Genomic DNA, 19111 nt, shown 5'->3' on the forward strand with positions numbered 1-19111 from the left:
TATTGTTATTGTATGTATTTTTCAGTAAATATGCCCCGAGGATGGCGATATAAATCGTCGAAAACTTGGTGAAGCCAAAAAAAACCTCATCACAAGACCTTATGAATATAACTCAAAAAATTCTACCTACCTACATAATTATATTAATGTTTAAAACAATATATTGCAAAATTATAAAAATAATTAATGATCCTGATATCTGCTTTCTTTGCTGGTCTAGATCGATCTTGGTTACTTCTAGAAGACGTATTCTAGTCCTTTTCTTAGCTATTGCTAGGAAAAAGTAACAATCTGATTTGTATAAGTGAGAATTCATATTTATCTAAGCAGTGTATCGCTGCGTTGGCAAAAAGGCTGTCCTTTGTTGAACACTGTCGTAATCGGTATTAAACAAAGTTTAAGACAATAAGTCACCGGGTAAAGACCATACAAATTGAATTTTTTAAACATTCCAATTTTCTTTTCCTGCTGTTATCCACTTTTAACGAAATCATTAATGGGGGGGGGATATACCTAGTTGTAAGTATAGTTTTTCTACTGTACAAAAAAATGAAATAAAAATGATGTCTCAAACTTCAGAGAGATCTCCTTTATAACACAGTTGGCAAGTTGTATTCGGGTTTGCTTTTAACCAGGATTGAGGAATGGAGCGAGACTAGGTGGACCGCGATTTTGGGAAAGAGCAAGAATCGGATTGTACAGGATATTTAATTTTGTGGGAAATCTTGAAAATTTGTTGTTGTTTTTTAACCATCTGTCCCGTTTGTCCAAAATTTAACTTTTCAAAAGTTTTATCCGTATAATTTTAATAACTGGCATGGTCGGCCTCGCGGTAATGCCGATCACAGTTTTTCTTAGTTCAAAGGCTCCGGACATTCATCCTGGCCAGGTTCCACGAGAAACTCTTCTCCATTTTGTACAAAATAGTGTGAACAGCTGGTTGGATTTTCACTTTTTCCCATTTTCGCGAGTCTAACTGGAAAAGTTTCGAGATGGAAATCCATGAGGTGGACGTCACCCGGCTCTGCCGACGCGTCTTGAGGTACGCCGTCAGGAAGGCCGTCGAGGTCGCTGAAAAAAGAAAATCACGAACGTAAGTTTTTTCCAGTATTAGTTTTTAAAAAAGCAACTATTTATTTTATAAAAAGAAAAACAAAAAAACGGTTTGACTAATTTCGGCATTTCCGTTCTAATAAAATAACTCAAAACAATCAAAATTTCCTATTATATTTGTAATCATGAACCTCATAACAACCATGACTGTTATTTTGGGTTTGTAATCATAAACTTTACTTCACGATTTACTTTGAACGAGGTTGTCCAAGCAAGACTGTTCTGTTACAAATTCAGTAGTGCCAGCAATTTAACTGACCTAAGTATGAGAACATTCTCGGTGTGAATGGACAACTCTGAAAGGTTAGGGTTCAAGTTTCAGATTGCCCTAAACAAAGTCAATAATTAACTAGAATACATAGAATACTCCGGTGCTGATATATTCCTTCGACATGTTGTTCAAAACACAAAAATCATTCTGTTTCAGCAAAATTATACAGATAAGTTTTGTACCCCTCAATCTTTGAACAAAACAGCAGTTTTTAGTTAGCTAAAAAACCTATGGCTATCAGGTAAACTATCTCGCTTTAAGCAGTTTGATTATCCTATGCCTCATCTCCAGAATGAACACAAAGCTTGGCCTTTTAGTTAAATATGTTAAATCTTAGTCCAAAACTGGAATTGTTGAGGGGGAGGTAGCTAAAAGCCTATTGCATCAAGTAGGCAATCATACTCTCTTTAAATTTGTACATTATCCAAAACCTGATTATATCTTATTATAAAATCCAATGTAAATAAACAAAAAACATTACTCACTGGCATTCTGAACACGACACACAGTAATGTCACATCTTCACAGAAAATACTTTGAGACAGTACAAATACTTTGATTGAATCTAAAATTTCTATCATTGTATAAATTCATTGTTTCATATCTTAAACAATGTTTATAAATCCCAGGCCCTGAAGATGAACTCAATAAAGATTGAAAAGTTGGCACGATAAAGAAAATGTTTTTCTAAACGTCACACAAGGCAGCATCTCATGATCTCTAAATAATCATCAATTAACGTATACTAAATATCACACATCAAAGTTGATTTATTTAATTTTATGAGCAATACAGCATACCAATGTCATCTGTTAGGGTTTATCAGATAGGGTTTATTGTAATTAAAGCAGAATAAATCATGGATCAACCTGGAATGTTAAGCCCAGTTGTTGATAGCTGTCTTAAGTATAAGAACATGCTAAATGTAAACGAACCTGAAGGTTTACATTCTATTGGGTTGTCCGGAAAATAATGCAGGATTTTGGTATTAAACAAAAAAAAAGAAACTAGTTACTTTAAAGCAATGTTCTTTAATCAAAATAATTTCCCATACNTTCATACAAATGAGTAATCCTGTAAACGTAAACAGAATATTTTATATAGATTTTTTTTAATGAAAACTTAAAATCCTGCATTATTTTCCGGACAACCCAATAGTTTGAGGTTGCCAAAATGAGAGTGATTATTTTTACTAGATTATATAAATTCAGAGCTGAGGCAATAAACTTTTTTGAACAATACAGCTTACAAATTTCCATTTTCTTGGGTTAGAGGTTAGATGAATTCTAAAGAGTTAAGCACAGTAGTTGGACTGACTTGGGCTCCTGTCAAGCTACCCAATAAAGCTTACTTAACTGAATACAGTGAGATTAGTTAGTTAACCAGAGTTATTCCTTCTACACTAAATTGAACACTTCAGAGCTGTTGTATTCCACCATTCGTTTAGTGCACTGATGCCTGTGAGGTTCTCTGTCGAACTCTTCAATGTGCTCTTGATGAAAAGATATTCCCCAAACTGGTGTGGCTTAGCAAAACAGAGGTTTTCGTCTGAGTACCCAGACACATAGGTCTGGAGGGTAAGGAAAAACAGACAAGGAGACTAAGGCTGGGATGCCCCAAACTCTGGACTTAACTACCTTAAAGCTAAAAATATAATAAAAAACATGATTAAATGAAAATGGCAGCATAGGTGGGTTGTATTGGCAGAAAAACTCTCACATATCAAGAGCACTGTCGATAGGTGGCCTCAGAGGATCTGACTCATAGAAGAAGGGTCATCCTCATCCAATTAAGAAAAAGCAATGCAAGGTTGACAGACTTACTTTTGGGCCGAAGCCCACATATGTGTCCAGCATATAGAGAAACATTGCTATCCCCCATCTAATTGAAGGGTACATACTGAAAGCACGTAGTAATGCCATCTGATATAAAAATTGTTCTTGAGCACGGAAGTGACTATCTGGGTCCCCTGATACAATTCTTGGAGAAACCAGGGTTATTTTATTGTATATAGTAATGATGGTTTTGTGAACTTAGATGGTTTTGAGACTGGATTATATAGGAACTGGCTTCTTTACCAGTAGTGGTCTTTTGTGCATCTCTATTCTTTTTTTTATCTAGAGCTCCTTGTTAATGCTTTTTAACAGACCCCAAATCAGGCTTTTCCTCTCCAAGGATTAGGAATCTCAGCCTGCAAAGGCCTTCGCACTAACAGAGGACATGTTCCGCTGTTTCTTCTTCTTCTATGTTCATTCTTGTTTGTCGTGTTGAGAGTGCCAGTGAGATATTGCTGTTTTATGTATACATATGCATATGTACATAACACAACAATATCTCATTGGCACTCTCAAAACGACACACAAGAATGACACTTCTACATGGAAAACAAACACTTTGAGTGAATATAAATACTTAGATTGAAACTAAAATTTTCCAGCATTTATAAATTCATTTTTTTTATCTAAAATTTTCAAGCATTGTATAAATTCATTCTTTTTTTACATCTAAAATTCTCTAACACTGTATAAATTCATATTTTTATATCTAAAATTTTCTAGCATTATATAAATTCATTTCTTTTCACATCCTACATGTATTTGTAAAATTTAAACAATGTTTATAAATCCCAGGCTCTGAAGATGATCTCAATAAAGATCGAAACGTTGGCATGATAAAGAAAATGTTTTTCTAAAACTAACGTCACACCAGACCGCACCTCACGATCTCCAATTAATCAACAACTTACAAACTTCACCTTTCTTGGGTTAGGTGTTAGGCGAACTCTGGAAAGTTAAGCACACTAGTTGGACTGACATGGGCCTCTCAAGGTATTCTCGCGATGAAGCTTAAGTTGAAACAGCGAGATTAGGCGGACCAAGGCACGATGAATCAATTCATACATAGCAGGACATAAGTTCCCAAAAGTTGACGTGTCAATTAGTGACAGTGGGCGACCGCCAGGTGGCGCACGGTGCAGACGCTCCACCGCCCAACGACGTTAACCTTTTTCCACTCCCGTCGGATCCAGAAGGAATTCCTCCTGTTGAGTTTATTTTGTTGACTTGTCTTGAATTTGACAACCGTTGTCATTTATCCGGGAGGCGGTCTGGGCTGAGAGCTGGCTCGTTTTCACCCCAAAAACCCGCATCCCGAGCGCCCATCCATGAGGCCCTTTTATCCTTATTGATTTGGATTTTTGAGGTAATAAATTTAACACTTTTTTTTTAGATTTTCAACTTTGTTTCTACTACATTTTTCAATCTTAGTTTCTCTCTCATACCACTCAATTTTTCTCATATCTTTTGTATATTTTCCATTCAAATCTTTTTCCGTATAATTAAGGCCTATTTAGATTTTTTCATACAAAAATCTACCATTTATACTACTTTTCTAATACAACACCCAACTTTTTCTACCGATTAACTTTCATATTTTAAATTATAAAGTATATTTTAAATTTTGATATTTTTTGGTAGAAAGTAGTCTTTGCGGTCGCCTTCAGATTTGCTTATGTTGGTCAACCCTAAAAATAAAATAAAAACCTTTAAAAAATTTACAACAGTCTTTTTAATTTGTAGTAATAGTTCTAAAAGCTCATCATGCTGTTTCGTTGAGGTCAGCAAGGTAATGGTTCGATCGTTACTGATTGCTTTAAGAGAAGAAGATTGTGAAATGAAACAAAAAAAATATTAAACAAGAAATTTCCATATCCAAACCATGGAAGGGGGCTGTTTTCATCACTAGAATTAGAATTTAGAAAAATATAACATATTGCATATATAAAAAAGACTATTACATTCATTAAAAAAAAAGCATCAATTTAAAGAAAAATTGTATTGCTTATTTATTTAAAAACAAAAAGTCTAAAGTAATTTAGATAAAACTACTGACTCATAGAATTCTAGCCTATATTATTCATTAGATCTGACTTACTTTCGATAATGTAACTAGAAATTTCTTATACCAATCAATTTTTATTTTTACAATTCTCAGAAACAAGCGGATCGCATTAACAATAATTAAATAAATAATGTGTGGTGATTAGTGACCGTTAATCGATAATTATTCAGAAATCATGAGATGCGGTCTGGTGTGATGTAGGTTTTAGAAAAACATTTTCTTTATCGTGCCAGCGTTTCGATCTTTATTGAGATCATCTTCAGGGCTCGTAGTGTTTGTCTTCTGTGTAATCGTGCCATTCTTGCGTGTCATGTTGAGAGTGTGAGTTGGGCACTTTCAACACGACACGCAAGAATGGCACAATTACACAGAAGACAAACACTTTGAGCCCTGAAGATGATTTCAATAAAGATCGAAACGTTGGCACGATAAAGAAAATGTTTTTCTGAAACCTACATCACACCAGACCGCATCTCACGATGTCTGAATAATTATTAAATAAATAATTACCATTAGGTTCAACCACTTGTCGAAAATTGTGAAGTATTTTGTTAAGATCTGTGAATTGATTATGACAGTTTTTGATCATTTTAAGCGAGGAAATATCCAAATCAGTAGGTACGCAGCCTGCTGCTCAGATATTGTCGTTTATAGCGCCTGTCTGAATCTGATCAGATCGGACTGGAAGATGAATATTGGCTTCGGTTTTGTTTCCATGAAAAATTTGAACAATACAATTGATTTCCCGGGAATGTTGTCCAGTTTTTGGAGCTGTTGGTGTTAACTTTATTTTATACTCGCCAACATAGGACAAACTATGGTTCAGAATTACGCCCATCTATGATGCGACATAATAAATATGGAGACAGCACAGTTCCCTGACTCATTACCAGATTTCAAAAAGAAGACTGCACTAGCTTTAGTATATCCCTTAGCCCTTTGTTGTTCATTATTTATTTAAGCGCATTAAACTTTTACATACATATGTTTTCTTTTGTTTAAAAGCATTTTTTTATTTGGAATTTTTTTTATAGTTTTTGTTTGTCTATGCATTCCTGAGTGCTCAACTTTTGAGTCATTTGACTTGTGTGAACTGTTGTATTATAAATAGGCAGACTGATGATAAGAAAACAATTGAACTATTCTTAGAAATATTGACATGAAATTTCATAGCTGTGTACACTCAAAAAACTTAAATTAAAATTAAAATGAAATATGTCATTTTCACTCATGATATATTTTGAATTAAAAGTATGCACAACAATTTGTCAAGATATTGTTCCTACTTATCATTTATTAATTATTCAGAAATCGTGAGATGCGGTCTCGTATGTTGTAGGTTTCAGAAAAACATTTTCTTTATCGTGCCAATGTTTCGATCTTTATTGAGATCATCTTCGGGGCTCAAAGTGTTTGTCTTATATATATATATACATGTCCATTCAAACTATAGTAAAACTTAGTTTTTAAATTGTGAGATTTCTGTGCGGGTCCTGCTAATTGACAAGCTGTAATTTGATCTTTTTCTATCATCCTGGTCGGCCTATCCTTGCTTTGCTGGCCTCTCAGACAGGCCCAACACTGAAAATGGCGAAATGCCAAACTGGGTCCATACAATCCAGTTCCATGCAATGAAAAGAAGCCTATTTTTTGTAATTTAAAATATAACTTTGGACTGTTTTTAAAGTTATTCTTATTTTATATACAACTTGGCCTTATCTTTTGTTGATTCGAACAAAAGAAGCCCAAAGGCATGTAGATAAAACTGCTAGCCAATGGAATTTCTTACATAGTTTATATTTTTAAAATGGATTTTTTTTTTAGAATTTTCTATCTCAAAGATCTCTGACTAACTTGGGAAAATAATAAGAAATTCCTTATCTGCTTTCAGTTTATTTCTCTTAATATCCGTTCGTTCTCAGAAATGCATGAATCATGTTGAAAAGAAAGACCTTTTATACATTAAAAAGAACTTATTGACTGTTGAGGTGTACAACGGCTCGGACGCTTTCCCTCACTAAGCGAGGCCAGTACATTTAGAGAATGCGCTCGTTTACTTTTTGTGTGGAAGGAAGGTAAGGTTCAAAAAAATACAAGAGAGATCGCAATCATATGCATATTATTGAATTTGTTTTTTATATTTATATTAATCAAATTAGTTACATACAAGTCAGCTGCAACTCAATTGACTCTCCTTAACAGGCCACTTGTTTCTGCCCTCGATTGCCTCCTTCGTGTCTTGCCCTGCGTGGTGTCTCTAGTCTGCTTTTTATTTCTTTGATCCAATTGGCTCTTTGTATTGGTTCCCAAAACGAGGGTGTAAGGGAACTGGCCGTCTGTACACAAAACTCCGTAATTCCTGTTAGCTTCTATTATTATTAACTTCTCATATTGGTCTGCCTATCTTTGTTGATTTGTACTAAAATGATTGGAAAGGATCAAATTTCAAGTCCATCACCCAGAAGACCCCAAGAGGAAATCTCACAATTATATTCTTTTGTTATTTTTTTATTACTATTTCATTATTCATTTAAACAAAAATTCCCTAATTTTATTTAGAAAAAAATTTATAAACACTGGAAACTAACTTTTGTCAAAGTTGAGTGGTGATCTTTTCAAAAAAGCAGAGAAGATTTGCTTTTTTGTCTGTGTGTACTTTTATGTGTTTTCATAAAAAAAAAAAAAATTGATCTGTTCAAAATATTTTCTGCTTTAGAATGATTTTTACATTATGAAGAAAATTTTATCTTTCAGCATTTGTTTTATAAACCAATTTTAATAATTACTGCCTTGTTTACAACTAAATTTGCTTAGTTTTCAAAGTAAGCAATCTTAAGAGAACATATTAAATGCAGTGTAACTTTTACTGTTCAAAATATGTCAAAGAGAAAGCAAGCATGTAAATTTATAAATTTTAGTTCTGTCAATACTTATTTCCATCTGAATTATCTCATTGAAACACTTAAATAGTGTAATACATTTTGGCGAGATGATTTCATAAAGGGAAATTGGATCATTAAAAGAAACCGGGATTCCATGACATTGAATAATTTAATTTAAAGGAGAACAAAAGGATCAGCATAAAAATGTTGAAATTATAACATTTTTTCCCTCTATCCACTCAGGCTTATATCTGCCATGAATCTCTACCGAAAGCGGGACCATGTGGATGCAGGGCACCATAGCGGGACCCAAGGGTTATACAGGCAACTTTTTCTTTATCTATCTCTCTTTATTTATTTATTTATAGTGTATAAATTAAAATATTCATAAAAAATTAAATAAAGTAAATAATTAGTAATTAACTAAAAGTAAATTTAATTAAATGAGTATAACTTTAGATTTTTAAAAATATTATATTTCATTGTTGGTTAACATAAAAACAAAAAATGTGTACGTACGATGCAGAATATTCTAATTTGGTATGATTTAGAAAGATAAATCAATAAAATAATGCTTTTTTGCATATTTTTACTGACATTCTGTAAGCAAAATAAGTCAGAAAATGGTCAAAACTTGGATTTGATCTCACTGTCGTAATTTTATCATTATGAAACGCTTAAATACCGACTTGTAAAAATCAGTGTAAATTAATTTTTTGGCTGATAATTTGAACCATCATTCTGACTGGCATTCCTAGTGTAAGCTCTAAAGTTTTCTCAAAAGCTAATGGACCGATTTTTACAGTTGATAATTCATTTCAAAGAAATTCAAACTGCATTTTATAACTGTATCAAACATTAAAATCGGACTATTATTTCTATACAAAAATATTTCTATTACTTCTCAAAAATCGAAAAAAAAATGTATGGGTCAAAAAGTTGATAAATTTAAATTCCAACAAAAATTTATATTTGGCATCTCTAGAGTGCTACAATGAAATTTGATGTTAGTATCCCAGAAAAAAAATTCATGACCTAATTGACTTGAAAAATATTTGGTTCTTAGAAATTTTTTGATTATTGATAAACTGATTAATTGATTTTCAACTAAAAAATTCCTGTAGTGTAGATTCCTTACATAACTTATTTAGCCAATGGGTTCATTCAATACATCCGACAGGTGTTCAGAACTAAAAAAATTTTCAATTGATGCTCAATGATATTGGACAACGACCCAAAAAGTTAGTCGTAATCATTTTCATTTCTTTTCCAATTACATAAGGAGCAGAATCCTTCCTAATATGTGGGGTTTATAATTAAGATTTATTAATTCCCCTCTAGTTTAATAATTTCATATTAGTTTCATGGAAAAAATTATGACCTAGTTTACTTGAAAAATATTGGGTTTTTAGAAGTTTTTTGATTATTGATAAACCTGGATAACTTTTATTATATTTTTAATGCAATCTACATAATAAATTATGTAAAATGATATATTCACATAGTTGATTTTTGAGCAAGTAGAACAGTGAAATAAAAATATTAGGAAACAGAAAATTGCAACTTAAAAAAAAAATCAGGGCCTATTCACAAAAGGTGGCATAAACGTGTCCGATAATTTGGAGTGTAGAATCACCAGAAAAGTTGGATCCAAATCCGTGACATACCAACCTAGTCATCCCCTTGTAAGTCTAATATTCAGTACACTGATGATGGATTTATAGCAAAAAATAATTAGGTAGGTAGCTTAAATCCAAAGGGGGTTGAGTTTTTATTATACACACTACTGGTTCGTTTTTCATATATGTTTTTAATATATATTATTGTATATTTTTCATATATTTATTGCAATCTACATAAAAAATTCAGTAAAATAATATATTCACATAGTTGATTTGAACAAGTAGAAAGGCGAAATAAAACAGAAAATTTCAACTAAAAAAAAAAAAATGACAAAACCTAGGGCATCTTCAAAAAGAGTGGCGTATACGTGTCCGATATTTTGGAATGTATAATCACCAAAAAAAAGTATGATCCAAATCCGTGATCTGGTTATCCCCTTGTAGCAGGCGAAACTTAGTTGATTCTTTTAAGGTTTTAATTCATTGTAATTTGCTGCCTTGTGTTTAATTTAAGTAGCATAACTCAATTTTGAAGCAGAACAGTTGGACTGACATGGGACTGTCAAGCCCCAATGTTCGACGAATATGGCGAGATTAGACGGACCGCAGCTGGATGAACTATTTATACGTGGGCGTAAATTCCCCAAAGTTGACGTCTGTTTTAGTGACCGGGGCCGTCCGCCGGGTCACGCACGGTGCAGACGCTCCCTCGTCTCGGCGGCGTTAACCTTTCTTTTTTTCTTTTCCGACGTATCCAGGCCGAGATTCTGTCGAGTTTCAAGTTTTTGTTGTTGACTTCACACTTTGACAACAGTTGTCATTTATCGGGAGGCCGAGAGTTGGCTCGTTTTTCATCCAAAACTCGCAGACCGAGCGCCCACCCGATGAGGCCCTTTTATCCTTTTATCGATTTGGATTGTTGAGGTAACGATTTGACCGCTTTTCCTCCCTTTTATTTTGTTTGACATTTTCGATTTGTTTAAACCCCTATTTTCTAAATTATGATATATCTCGCAACCGACTCTACATTCTTTTTATTTATTTCCTATTCAAAACATTTCCTTACAGTTAAAGCTATTAACTATAATTTTCGCCTTAAATACCATGAACTAATTTAACAGTTTAATTCAGTAAACAACCTACACTAAATTCAATTTTACTTTTAATCACAAAACTTATTAATTATTACTATTCTAATTAGTTTATTAAAGCACTATCTAAGCTTATTTATAAATATTGTATCTAACTAGCTCAGTGTAGGCTTAGTTCGATTTTTGGTTTTCCCAACTTGTAAATGCATTGTATTTTACTAATTTCACCCCTTTTTGATTTGGGTTTTATTATTATTGCAATCTGAGACCATTCTGTGCTCTGTGTGTCCATTATTAATCAAAATTCCCCAAATTCTGGTCCTCTGATTCAGCTTACTCTAAAATAGGCCTTATTTCCACCAATTGTACAAATTAGATAAAAAAATGTATCCTACTCGGTTAATCAGTGCAGTTTACAAATTTCACTCCTATCCTGTTAGGGTTTGATTATTATTGCAATCTGAGACCATCCTGTGCTTTGTGGGTCCAGTGTGAATCAAAATTACCCCAATTTTGATCTTCTGGTTCGACAAACATACTCTAAAATAGGCCTTATTTCCACCAGATTGTACAAATTAAATTTTTAAAAAATTATCCTACTCAGTTAAACAGTGCAGTTTACAAATTTCACTCCTATCCTGTTAGGGTTTGATTATTATTGCAATCTGAGACCATCCTGTGCTTTGTGTGTCCAGTGTGAATCAAAACTCCCCAAATTTTGATCTTCTGGTTCGACAAAGATACTTTAAAACAGGCCTTATTTCCACCGGATTGTACAAATTAGATGGAATAATTTATTCCACTTGATTAAGCAGTGTAGTTTACAAATTACTCTCATATCGGGTTAGAATTTTAGTATTATTGCAATCTAGGACAACCCTGGACTTTGTGTGTCCTGTATCAATCAAAATTCCCTAAATTTTGGACTTATAGTTCGACACGATAGTTTAAAACGGTCATTTTCTGCTTACGGTCATTATACTGAATACATCATAACTAATTTATTTAACTCAATAGTGCAATGCATTTTACAAATGTGATCCCTATCGCATTAGGATTTCATTAATGTTGCAAATTAGACAAATGTAGGACAATCTTGTGCCTTGTATGTCTGGTATGAATCTTGAATGTTTCTGGTTCAACAAGATAATGTAAAATGGGTTGACAGCCGTAAAAAATAAATAAATAAAACTGTATTTTTCTGCCAGATTATACAGAATACATAAGGACTAATTTAATTAACTCAACAATGCAATGAGTTTTTCAAATTTCGCCCCTATCAGGCTAGGGTTTTATTAACCATAATAGTTACTAGTGGATTTGAATTAAAACTATCTGTTGTTCGTTAGTTTACAGCGTGTGCAATGTGAGCGTATTGTACAATTGTAGTTAGGGTTCAAACCGTTTTCCAAATACTAGGAAATATTATAAGGGCAATGCCTTGGATTTGTACCCAGAACCCACTGCATGGCAATAATTTAAAGCACAACACTTCCTGGCCAATTTATCCTAATTGGCAATTTGATTTTTATAGGAAAATTTGTGTGCAGTTTGGTTTGTCTTGAATTATAGGGTTCATTGTCAAAACTGTTTTTTTATTCTTGAACTTGCTTGACCTGATATCATTCGTTCTGGTTCAATATAAACAAGATGCACCAGAAGTCAGAATTAGCATTTACAATTCTGCTCTATTTAAAATACTAACAGTCTTTAAGTTACAATTTATAAAATTATCTCAAGTTTGGAAGAGAGTTGACAAATTATCAATAACTTTGTTGTTTTTCTTCAAGTTCAATCATCCTGCAGACCATCAAAATTTAAAAATTTAGTTTTGTTATGCAACTGTACAAAAATTTGGTGAGAAGAATTGTTTTTATAAATTTTTCATTTCTTGTGATTAAGTTGCAAAAAGCCTAAATTTACACTCGATAATCCTTATTAATAATTTATAAAAAAAAAGAAGACACTATTGTTAAGATATATTTTAAGCGTAAAATAAAAGATTACCCTTGATCGCTGGGTTTTATGCGAATAAACAATTTGTTTTTATTATATTGGCTGTGCAAATAGTGGTTTTATTTGTAGGCATGATGTGGTTTGATAACCAGGGGAGATAATCTGTGTACTTTTCTCAGTGGTGATTTTCAATGATGTACATTTAATTGTTAATTTAAATGTTTAAGCTATGTACAGTCTTTATTCTAGTTTGAAACTTTTTTCTGTTAGATATCTGCGATTGGATGAACTCTTGTGAATGCTTATCATGGTCATTATTGCTGATTGTCATGGCGATAAATTGCTTCATCATGCAGCCATTGGTGTATGACATCAGAAATGATCAAATGGCATGTTTGCATTTCATTTTTATTGATTTTTTTCTCTGGTTTTAGTGTTGTTGTTTTTGTTTTGTTTTAAATTAAGCGGTGGTAAAATTTTCTGATTATAGTTATTGTTTTTTTAGGATGGCAATTGCTGAGGTGGTTCCGAAAAAGGAGGGTGAAGGAACTGGGACTGCAACTGAGGCAAGTATCGCTTCAACTATAAGAAGTTATGATAAAGTTTTGAGATCAGCGCCAAAAAGGACATATTCAAAGTTGAAAAGTTTTAACTTTAGCGTACCCGAGGGCTGGTCGAACGACGATATAGCTGTGTTTTTTGACAGCTGCAAAAAACACCTTGAAGATTTGAAAAACAACACAGAAGACGATCTCAAGTGGTCGAACATTGCAAAGAGCGGTGCAGCTGCCTCGTTGAACCCGAGCTGCTTCACAGTCAACCAGTGCATTGAGCTCGGCCAGAGTGTAGACGCATACATTAAAAAGTACAAAGAAATCTTGAAGAACGACGAAGTGTTCAAGCAGCTTTGCTGTGACGTGAAAGAGATTTTACCACATTTTACATCATCAGTTTCTGAAACAAAAAGGATGAGACGCTGCAGCAGGAGCAAGTCGGCTGAAGAGACGAATAGTCAAGCAAAAGAGAGTGTTTTAGAAATGTACATCATTTCGATAGGTAAACAACATCTGAACCTTTTCACAACAAAAGGCTCGCACACACCCCATGTATGGAAGCTGATCTCTAAGAAAGTCAAAGAAAAGACCAACATCAACGTTGATGTTGAGAAACATCTTGAAATGACAAAGATGAAAATTATAAACGAGGTCAAATCAGAGGCTGACCCGATTCGCAAGGAACAGCTTTTCCTTGAGCTCACAAAAAACTATTTGGAATTTTTTGATTATATTCCGCCCAAATCGATCAAAAAGTCTGAATTCGTTCAGACGAGAATGGATCTCGTAGAGGATGAAACATTCCAGGAAGATGTTCAAGACGAGGTCCTCTCTGATTCTGATAAAAATGGCGAGAGGAAAAAAATTTTCAGAAGACAGAGGAAGACCAAACTAGACGTTCAGGAGCCTTCAGTTGGAGCGGATGTTCCGGTTAATCTCACTCCGCCGGAAAAGAGTTGCTTCTCGGCTAAAAACCACAATGAGGGGAAGGTACAGCATGCAGGAATACAATACATGCCTACTCCAGAAAGAGAATTGGATGAGAACGCAAGGGAAGAATCTAATACAAATCAAGTAAATACAATATCAATAGACGAAGCACAGACTTCACCTATTAGAAAGTACATGAGAAGCTCGACAGTTGACGAATCCATCCCTGTTGAAAGCCCTGGCAATTTAATGGAAAAAAATGAGGATGATAACAACACTAGTTCTGAAATTAAGATTGACACTTTGCCAAAAAGAAAAATCATGAATGATAATCAAAAAGAGGTGATATCAGTTCATTCAAATCCTTCCAATTTTGATGAACCTGAAGCATCACCTGCAGAAAATAAAGACCTCATGAGTCAGGAAGACATGGAAACACCGGTGAAAGGAAGGCGTAAAAAGGCCATCCCAATGAGAGTAAAAGAAAACCCTGATGGCTTAGAAGAAGGTTCAGTTGATTTGAAAAGCACCGAGGAGAGAGATGATCAAATTGATCCTGAAGATGCCGAAAAGGAAAGTACTGAAAAACACAAAAACAGAGATTCAGAAAGTAGTAGCAATTTGCATTTGAAAACTGCCGAAAAGGAGATTAAAGAAACTTCTGAATTTGATGAGAAAGAAACAACTGAGAGTAGAAAATCTCAAGATGTCAATGACGAAGGTGAAGAGGTGGTGAAAAAGAGAAAAAGGACTAAAGGGAATTTTGTGAAAGGCTGGCCTGACAATGACGTACTGCTTTTTGTAGATATTTGCAAAAAAAATGTTGACATTTTAAAAAACGGAGGGAACGACAGGTGGAACGCTATCGCAGATTGGTGTTCTAAACTATCTCAGAACCCCGATTGTTTTAATAAGGAAAGCTGCGCTGCTTTGGCCTTTAGGATCAAGGTGCAGCTGAAGAACCCGAAAAAGGTAGTCAATTGTAGAAAAGAGAGTCAAATGAAGCTGTACGACCTGGCCTTCGACCTGCTGCCCTACTTCCAAAACGATGATCCTAAAAATGATTTTGCCCTGAAGGAAAACGCCGAGAATTTGAAAAAAGCAAGTGAGATTACTAAGGAGAAAGGAGATGAAGAAAGCGTAGTTCAAGATTCCCCAGCCCCTAAAGTAAAAAGAAAGCGTACGCGACAGCTTGTTCTTTCGCCTTCGAGGATCATGCCAAAAAGAAATGTCAAAGATCAAGAAACAGCAAGTGCAAAAGAAACTACACAACTTTCAGAAGAAGAGAACGATAAAATTGTTCACAATATAAAAAATTCCTTTGTCTTATTGACAAAATGCGACGAAATGGAAAGGATTATGGATAAGGAAAGCCCGCCTGTTAATTTAGACATACATTTATGCGAAACACTCTCTGAGCTCCCAGTTAAAGTATCCAAAGAGGAGAGGCTGAAGAAAAAACGTGGAAGACCCAAGTTGGATAACAGTCAAAAACTTGAGAGCCACAAGGGTGAGCGAGTAGATAGTGGAGAAAAAAGTCCGGAGCCGAAGGTTCCTACGAAAGTCAGGCGTTTTAATAAATCTCAAGAACCAGAAATGCTAGAAAGACCAACAAAACCCATGCGCAAACATATGCAGAAAGATAAAGACCACCATAGCGCGAGAAAAGAACCCGAGGAGATCAAAGAAATTGAAATGAACGATTATGGAAAAACATTAAAGAAAAATTCTTCAAAAATTGTGGAATTCCTTTTCAAAGAGTCTCCTTACAGAGATGAACTTACGTCATCAACACCAAGATCAAATTTACGTGAACCTTATTTACCAAAAAGTAATCTGGAGGTGCATTTCCACAAGGAAGGGAATTCGAGTGTGAACGTTTTGAGAGAGAAGGAGATACGATCGCCAGAAGTAAGGCCTGAAAGGACGTTTAATAAGTATATAAACAGGGAAGCTTATGATAACACTCCACCTAGTTTGAAAAAAAAAATTGAAGATTTCGTCGACCACGAAGTCAGGAAAAACGAGGAAGAAAGAAACCGCCTCCTAGGTCCATACAAGGTAAAATATTGTGACAGATACGAGCCTAAAAGTACTCATCATTTCCAAGACAAAGACGACTATAGGAGAAGTTTGCCGAGCACGTCACACAGTTTTAATATTGATGAGCCAAAGAGGATCCCAAACAGGAGCCACGAAAGGTTCTATCCTCTCCCATCCCAGAATAATTACAGGTCAGATTTGAAGATGAAAGAGTTGACCAGGTACAGGCGGGACTACGACAGGTTTGAATTGGCTGACCGGTTCCAACGCCATCCCGAACAGCACTGTCACAATTACGAAGACTTTGAAATCGCACTCGGGACTGCCCCGCCGAAATGGTTTCAGCGGTTTGCCAAAGAGTATAAAAGCCATGAGGAATGGAGGCTACATCAGCTAATCAAGATGCAACAAGAGCATATAATTGTCGAAAAACAGAAAATTGATATACTTAACAAGATCCTTGACAGACTGGAAAGAGTAGACGAACAATAACTGAATTGTTCAATTTAAAAAACAATAAAAATCTCATTGATTAGTTAAAAACAAACAAATATTTTAAACTTGTAAATAGAGAATATATTCATAAAAAAAAGAAGACATATGTATAATGAAACCACAAGTTATTTCAGATTTTTTGATAAGAAAAAATTTTTTTATGCTACTCAAATAAAAATAAATCTTGTACATATATAAATATAAATTTGAAGTTGTAAAATAAATAGTTCAACATTTGAAGCATGAGCCAGAAGAAATACATTTAAAAAACTTTGCCATTTATCATTTTGTACAAATAAATAATATTAATTTTATTCGTTTTGAAGTAATACCTTTATATTTTGACTGTGTATTCTAAAATCTTTATTTTTTTAAATTGAAATTTAAAAAAATAAATAAATAAAACATTATTTGCTAATTAAAAAAAAAAAAAAAAATCCATGCTCAAGAATCGGACCCAGGCGAAGAACAGAAGATGCGAAGAACAAAGAAGAATGAAGAAACTTGAAGAGAAACGAAAAATTAAAAATCACTTAAACAGAAACTTTTTTTTAAATTGAGTTCTTTAAGTTAAAAGCTTGTTTTTTAAAATGCTTTAAATTAGTTTAATTTTTATTGTAAAAAAACTTACACTTAATTATTTATTTTAATAATTTCAATTTTTTTAAAGTGATTATATTTGCAAATAATAAATAACAAGACAGTATTGGAAGCAGAATTGGCCAAGATGGAGAGAAGAATGAAGAAAGAAGATACCATGGGGAAAAAATTCAAATTTAAAAATTTATGTTTTAAAAATTAAATGTTCACTTCATCGTTAACATTAAATAGTGTTCCAGTTGATTTTGTGTAGTTTATTTTTATCTATTTATTTTGACGAGTTTGTAAAAATTATTATTAGAAAAATAATCAAGACAGAATAAGTACATGATTAATTTAAACATAATTGATCATATTTTTTAAATATTCTGCTTGTGCTTTTATTAATTTAAAGTTTATTTTTACAAGAATTCTAAATTTTTAAGTTAAATTCTGCTTATTCATGTCCATACTTTTTTTTTATATTAGATCATAATTAAGTTATTTTAATTCTGCATACTCGGGGCAAAAGTAGATAATTAAAAAAGTACAAAAAACATCATTATTGAGATTTTAAAGTTTAGACTTTTGGTACAAATTCAGTTTATGCAGTGTTTTAATTTAACAACCTGTAATTTGATCCTTACCAATTTCGGTCTGTCAAGACGTAGTATTTTACAGGGGCATTACCATAAATGTATTTTTTAGTTTTTAATTTTATATAGTTGGATTATCTCTTTCTCATGTGTCAGGCTCCCAGTATTTGTTGTGTTCTTTAGTTTCCAGTTCTTTTTTAATATGGCTACAGTTTTTGCCATATAAAGGATTTGGGCCTTTGTGTTGTTCCAAGGCTTCGTTTTATACTAGTATGTCTTCTGCCTTGTCTCACATTCCCTGATGACCTGGAAACCTTAGCATAATGCTATTTGTTAATCAGCTACTTTAGGCCGTTTAAGCAGTTCCAAATAAGTTGATTTTATAGGCTTGAAGAGCTGATAAAAGTTGCACTCTTGAGATGTTCATAATCTTGTGCACGTTTTTATGACTGGTAATTCAACTTGAATGATGGTTGCAGTTATGCCCAAGACAAATATCAGTTAGGCCACCTGCGTCATTTCCCAGAGAGTACACCATAGCTCTAGGTTTTTCTTGTTTTATCTTTCTGTTGTGCTCTTGGTTCAATTTTTTTTGGATGTGTTTGATTGTACTGCATGTGTTGATTTTTTTTGTGGAGATTTTGATTTGGTCAGCATTAAAGGTTAAAAGGAGTTGGCCTCTTTACGACCTAGCGAAATATCGTTCCATTGTGCATTGTCTATTATGAACTAGAGCTATTCTTTAGCCAAAAACATTTTTTCAGATCCCAAAGCATTGTTAAGGGACATATAATTTACATAGCTTCCCATTTTATCAAATAACTCATCTACTCACACCTTAAAAAAAAAAAAAAAAAAAAAATAGAGTTTCGCACAAGGCCCTCTCACATCCTTACAAAATAATGGCTGGAGTCCCACGTGGACCAATCCATGGCCCTATTCTGTTTAACCTGTACCTGCAGGCTGGCTCTCTTCACTAACAACCTTGCCCTATTCACATCATCATGGAGGCCAAGCACAGTAACAAGAAGGCTTAGCACCAATACTGAAGCTATTCTCTTCACCAAAAGAAGACCTGC

General features: G+C 33.7%; 1 protein-coding gene across 6 annotated transcripts; it reads left to right on the top strand.

The window, feature by feature from the left end:
* Positions 1-783: 783 nt before the first annotated feature.
* Positions 784-17335, top strand: LOC106669576. Of its 6 annotated transcripts, none has more exons than XM_014399145.2 (3): positions 4378-4585; positions 13106-13224; positions 13341-17335. In XM_014399145.2, the coding sequence occupies exons 2-3, from the start codon at positions 13202-13204 to the stop codon at positions 16852-16854; spliced, it is 3537 nt and encodes a 1178-aa protein (XP_014254631.1). In that variant the 5' UTR covers positions 4378-4585; positions 13106-13201; the 3' UTR covers positions 16855-17335. The 6 variants fall into 6 exon arrangements, with proteins under 6 accessions (XP_014254628.1, XP_014254631.1, XP_014254634.1 ...); XM_014399146.2 differs by lacking the exon at positions 4378-4585 and adding an exon at positions 10259-10712; XM_014399142.2 differs by lacking the exons at positions 4378-4585; positions 13106-13224 and adding an exon at positions 784-1093.
* The last annotated feature ends 1776 nt before the right edge of the window (positions 17336-19111 follow it).

The sequence above is a fragment of the Cimex lectularius genome, unplaced genomic scaffold, assembly GCF_000648675.2.
Source record: "Cimex lectularius strain Harlan isolate CLEC.00 unplaced genomic scaffold, Clec_2.1 scaffold77, whole genome shotgun sequence".
NCBI classification, from domain to species: Eukaryota; Metazoa; Arthropoda; class Insecta; order Hemiptera; family Cimicidae; genus Cimex; species Cimex lectularius.

Coding starts and splice junctions, on each gene's coding strand:
- LOC106669576 (XM_014399142.2), top strand. CDS start 993: ATGGAAATCCATGAGGTGGACGTCACCCGGCTCTGCCGACGCGTCTTG. Junction 1,094..13,340: donor GAAAAAAGAAAATCACGAAC/GTAAGTTTTTTC, acceptor TTGTTTTTTTAG/GATGGCAATTGCTGAGGTGG.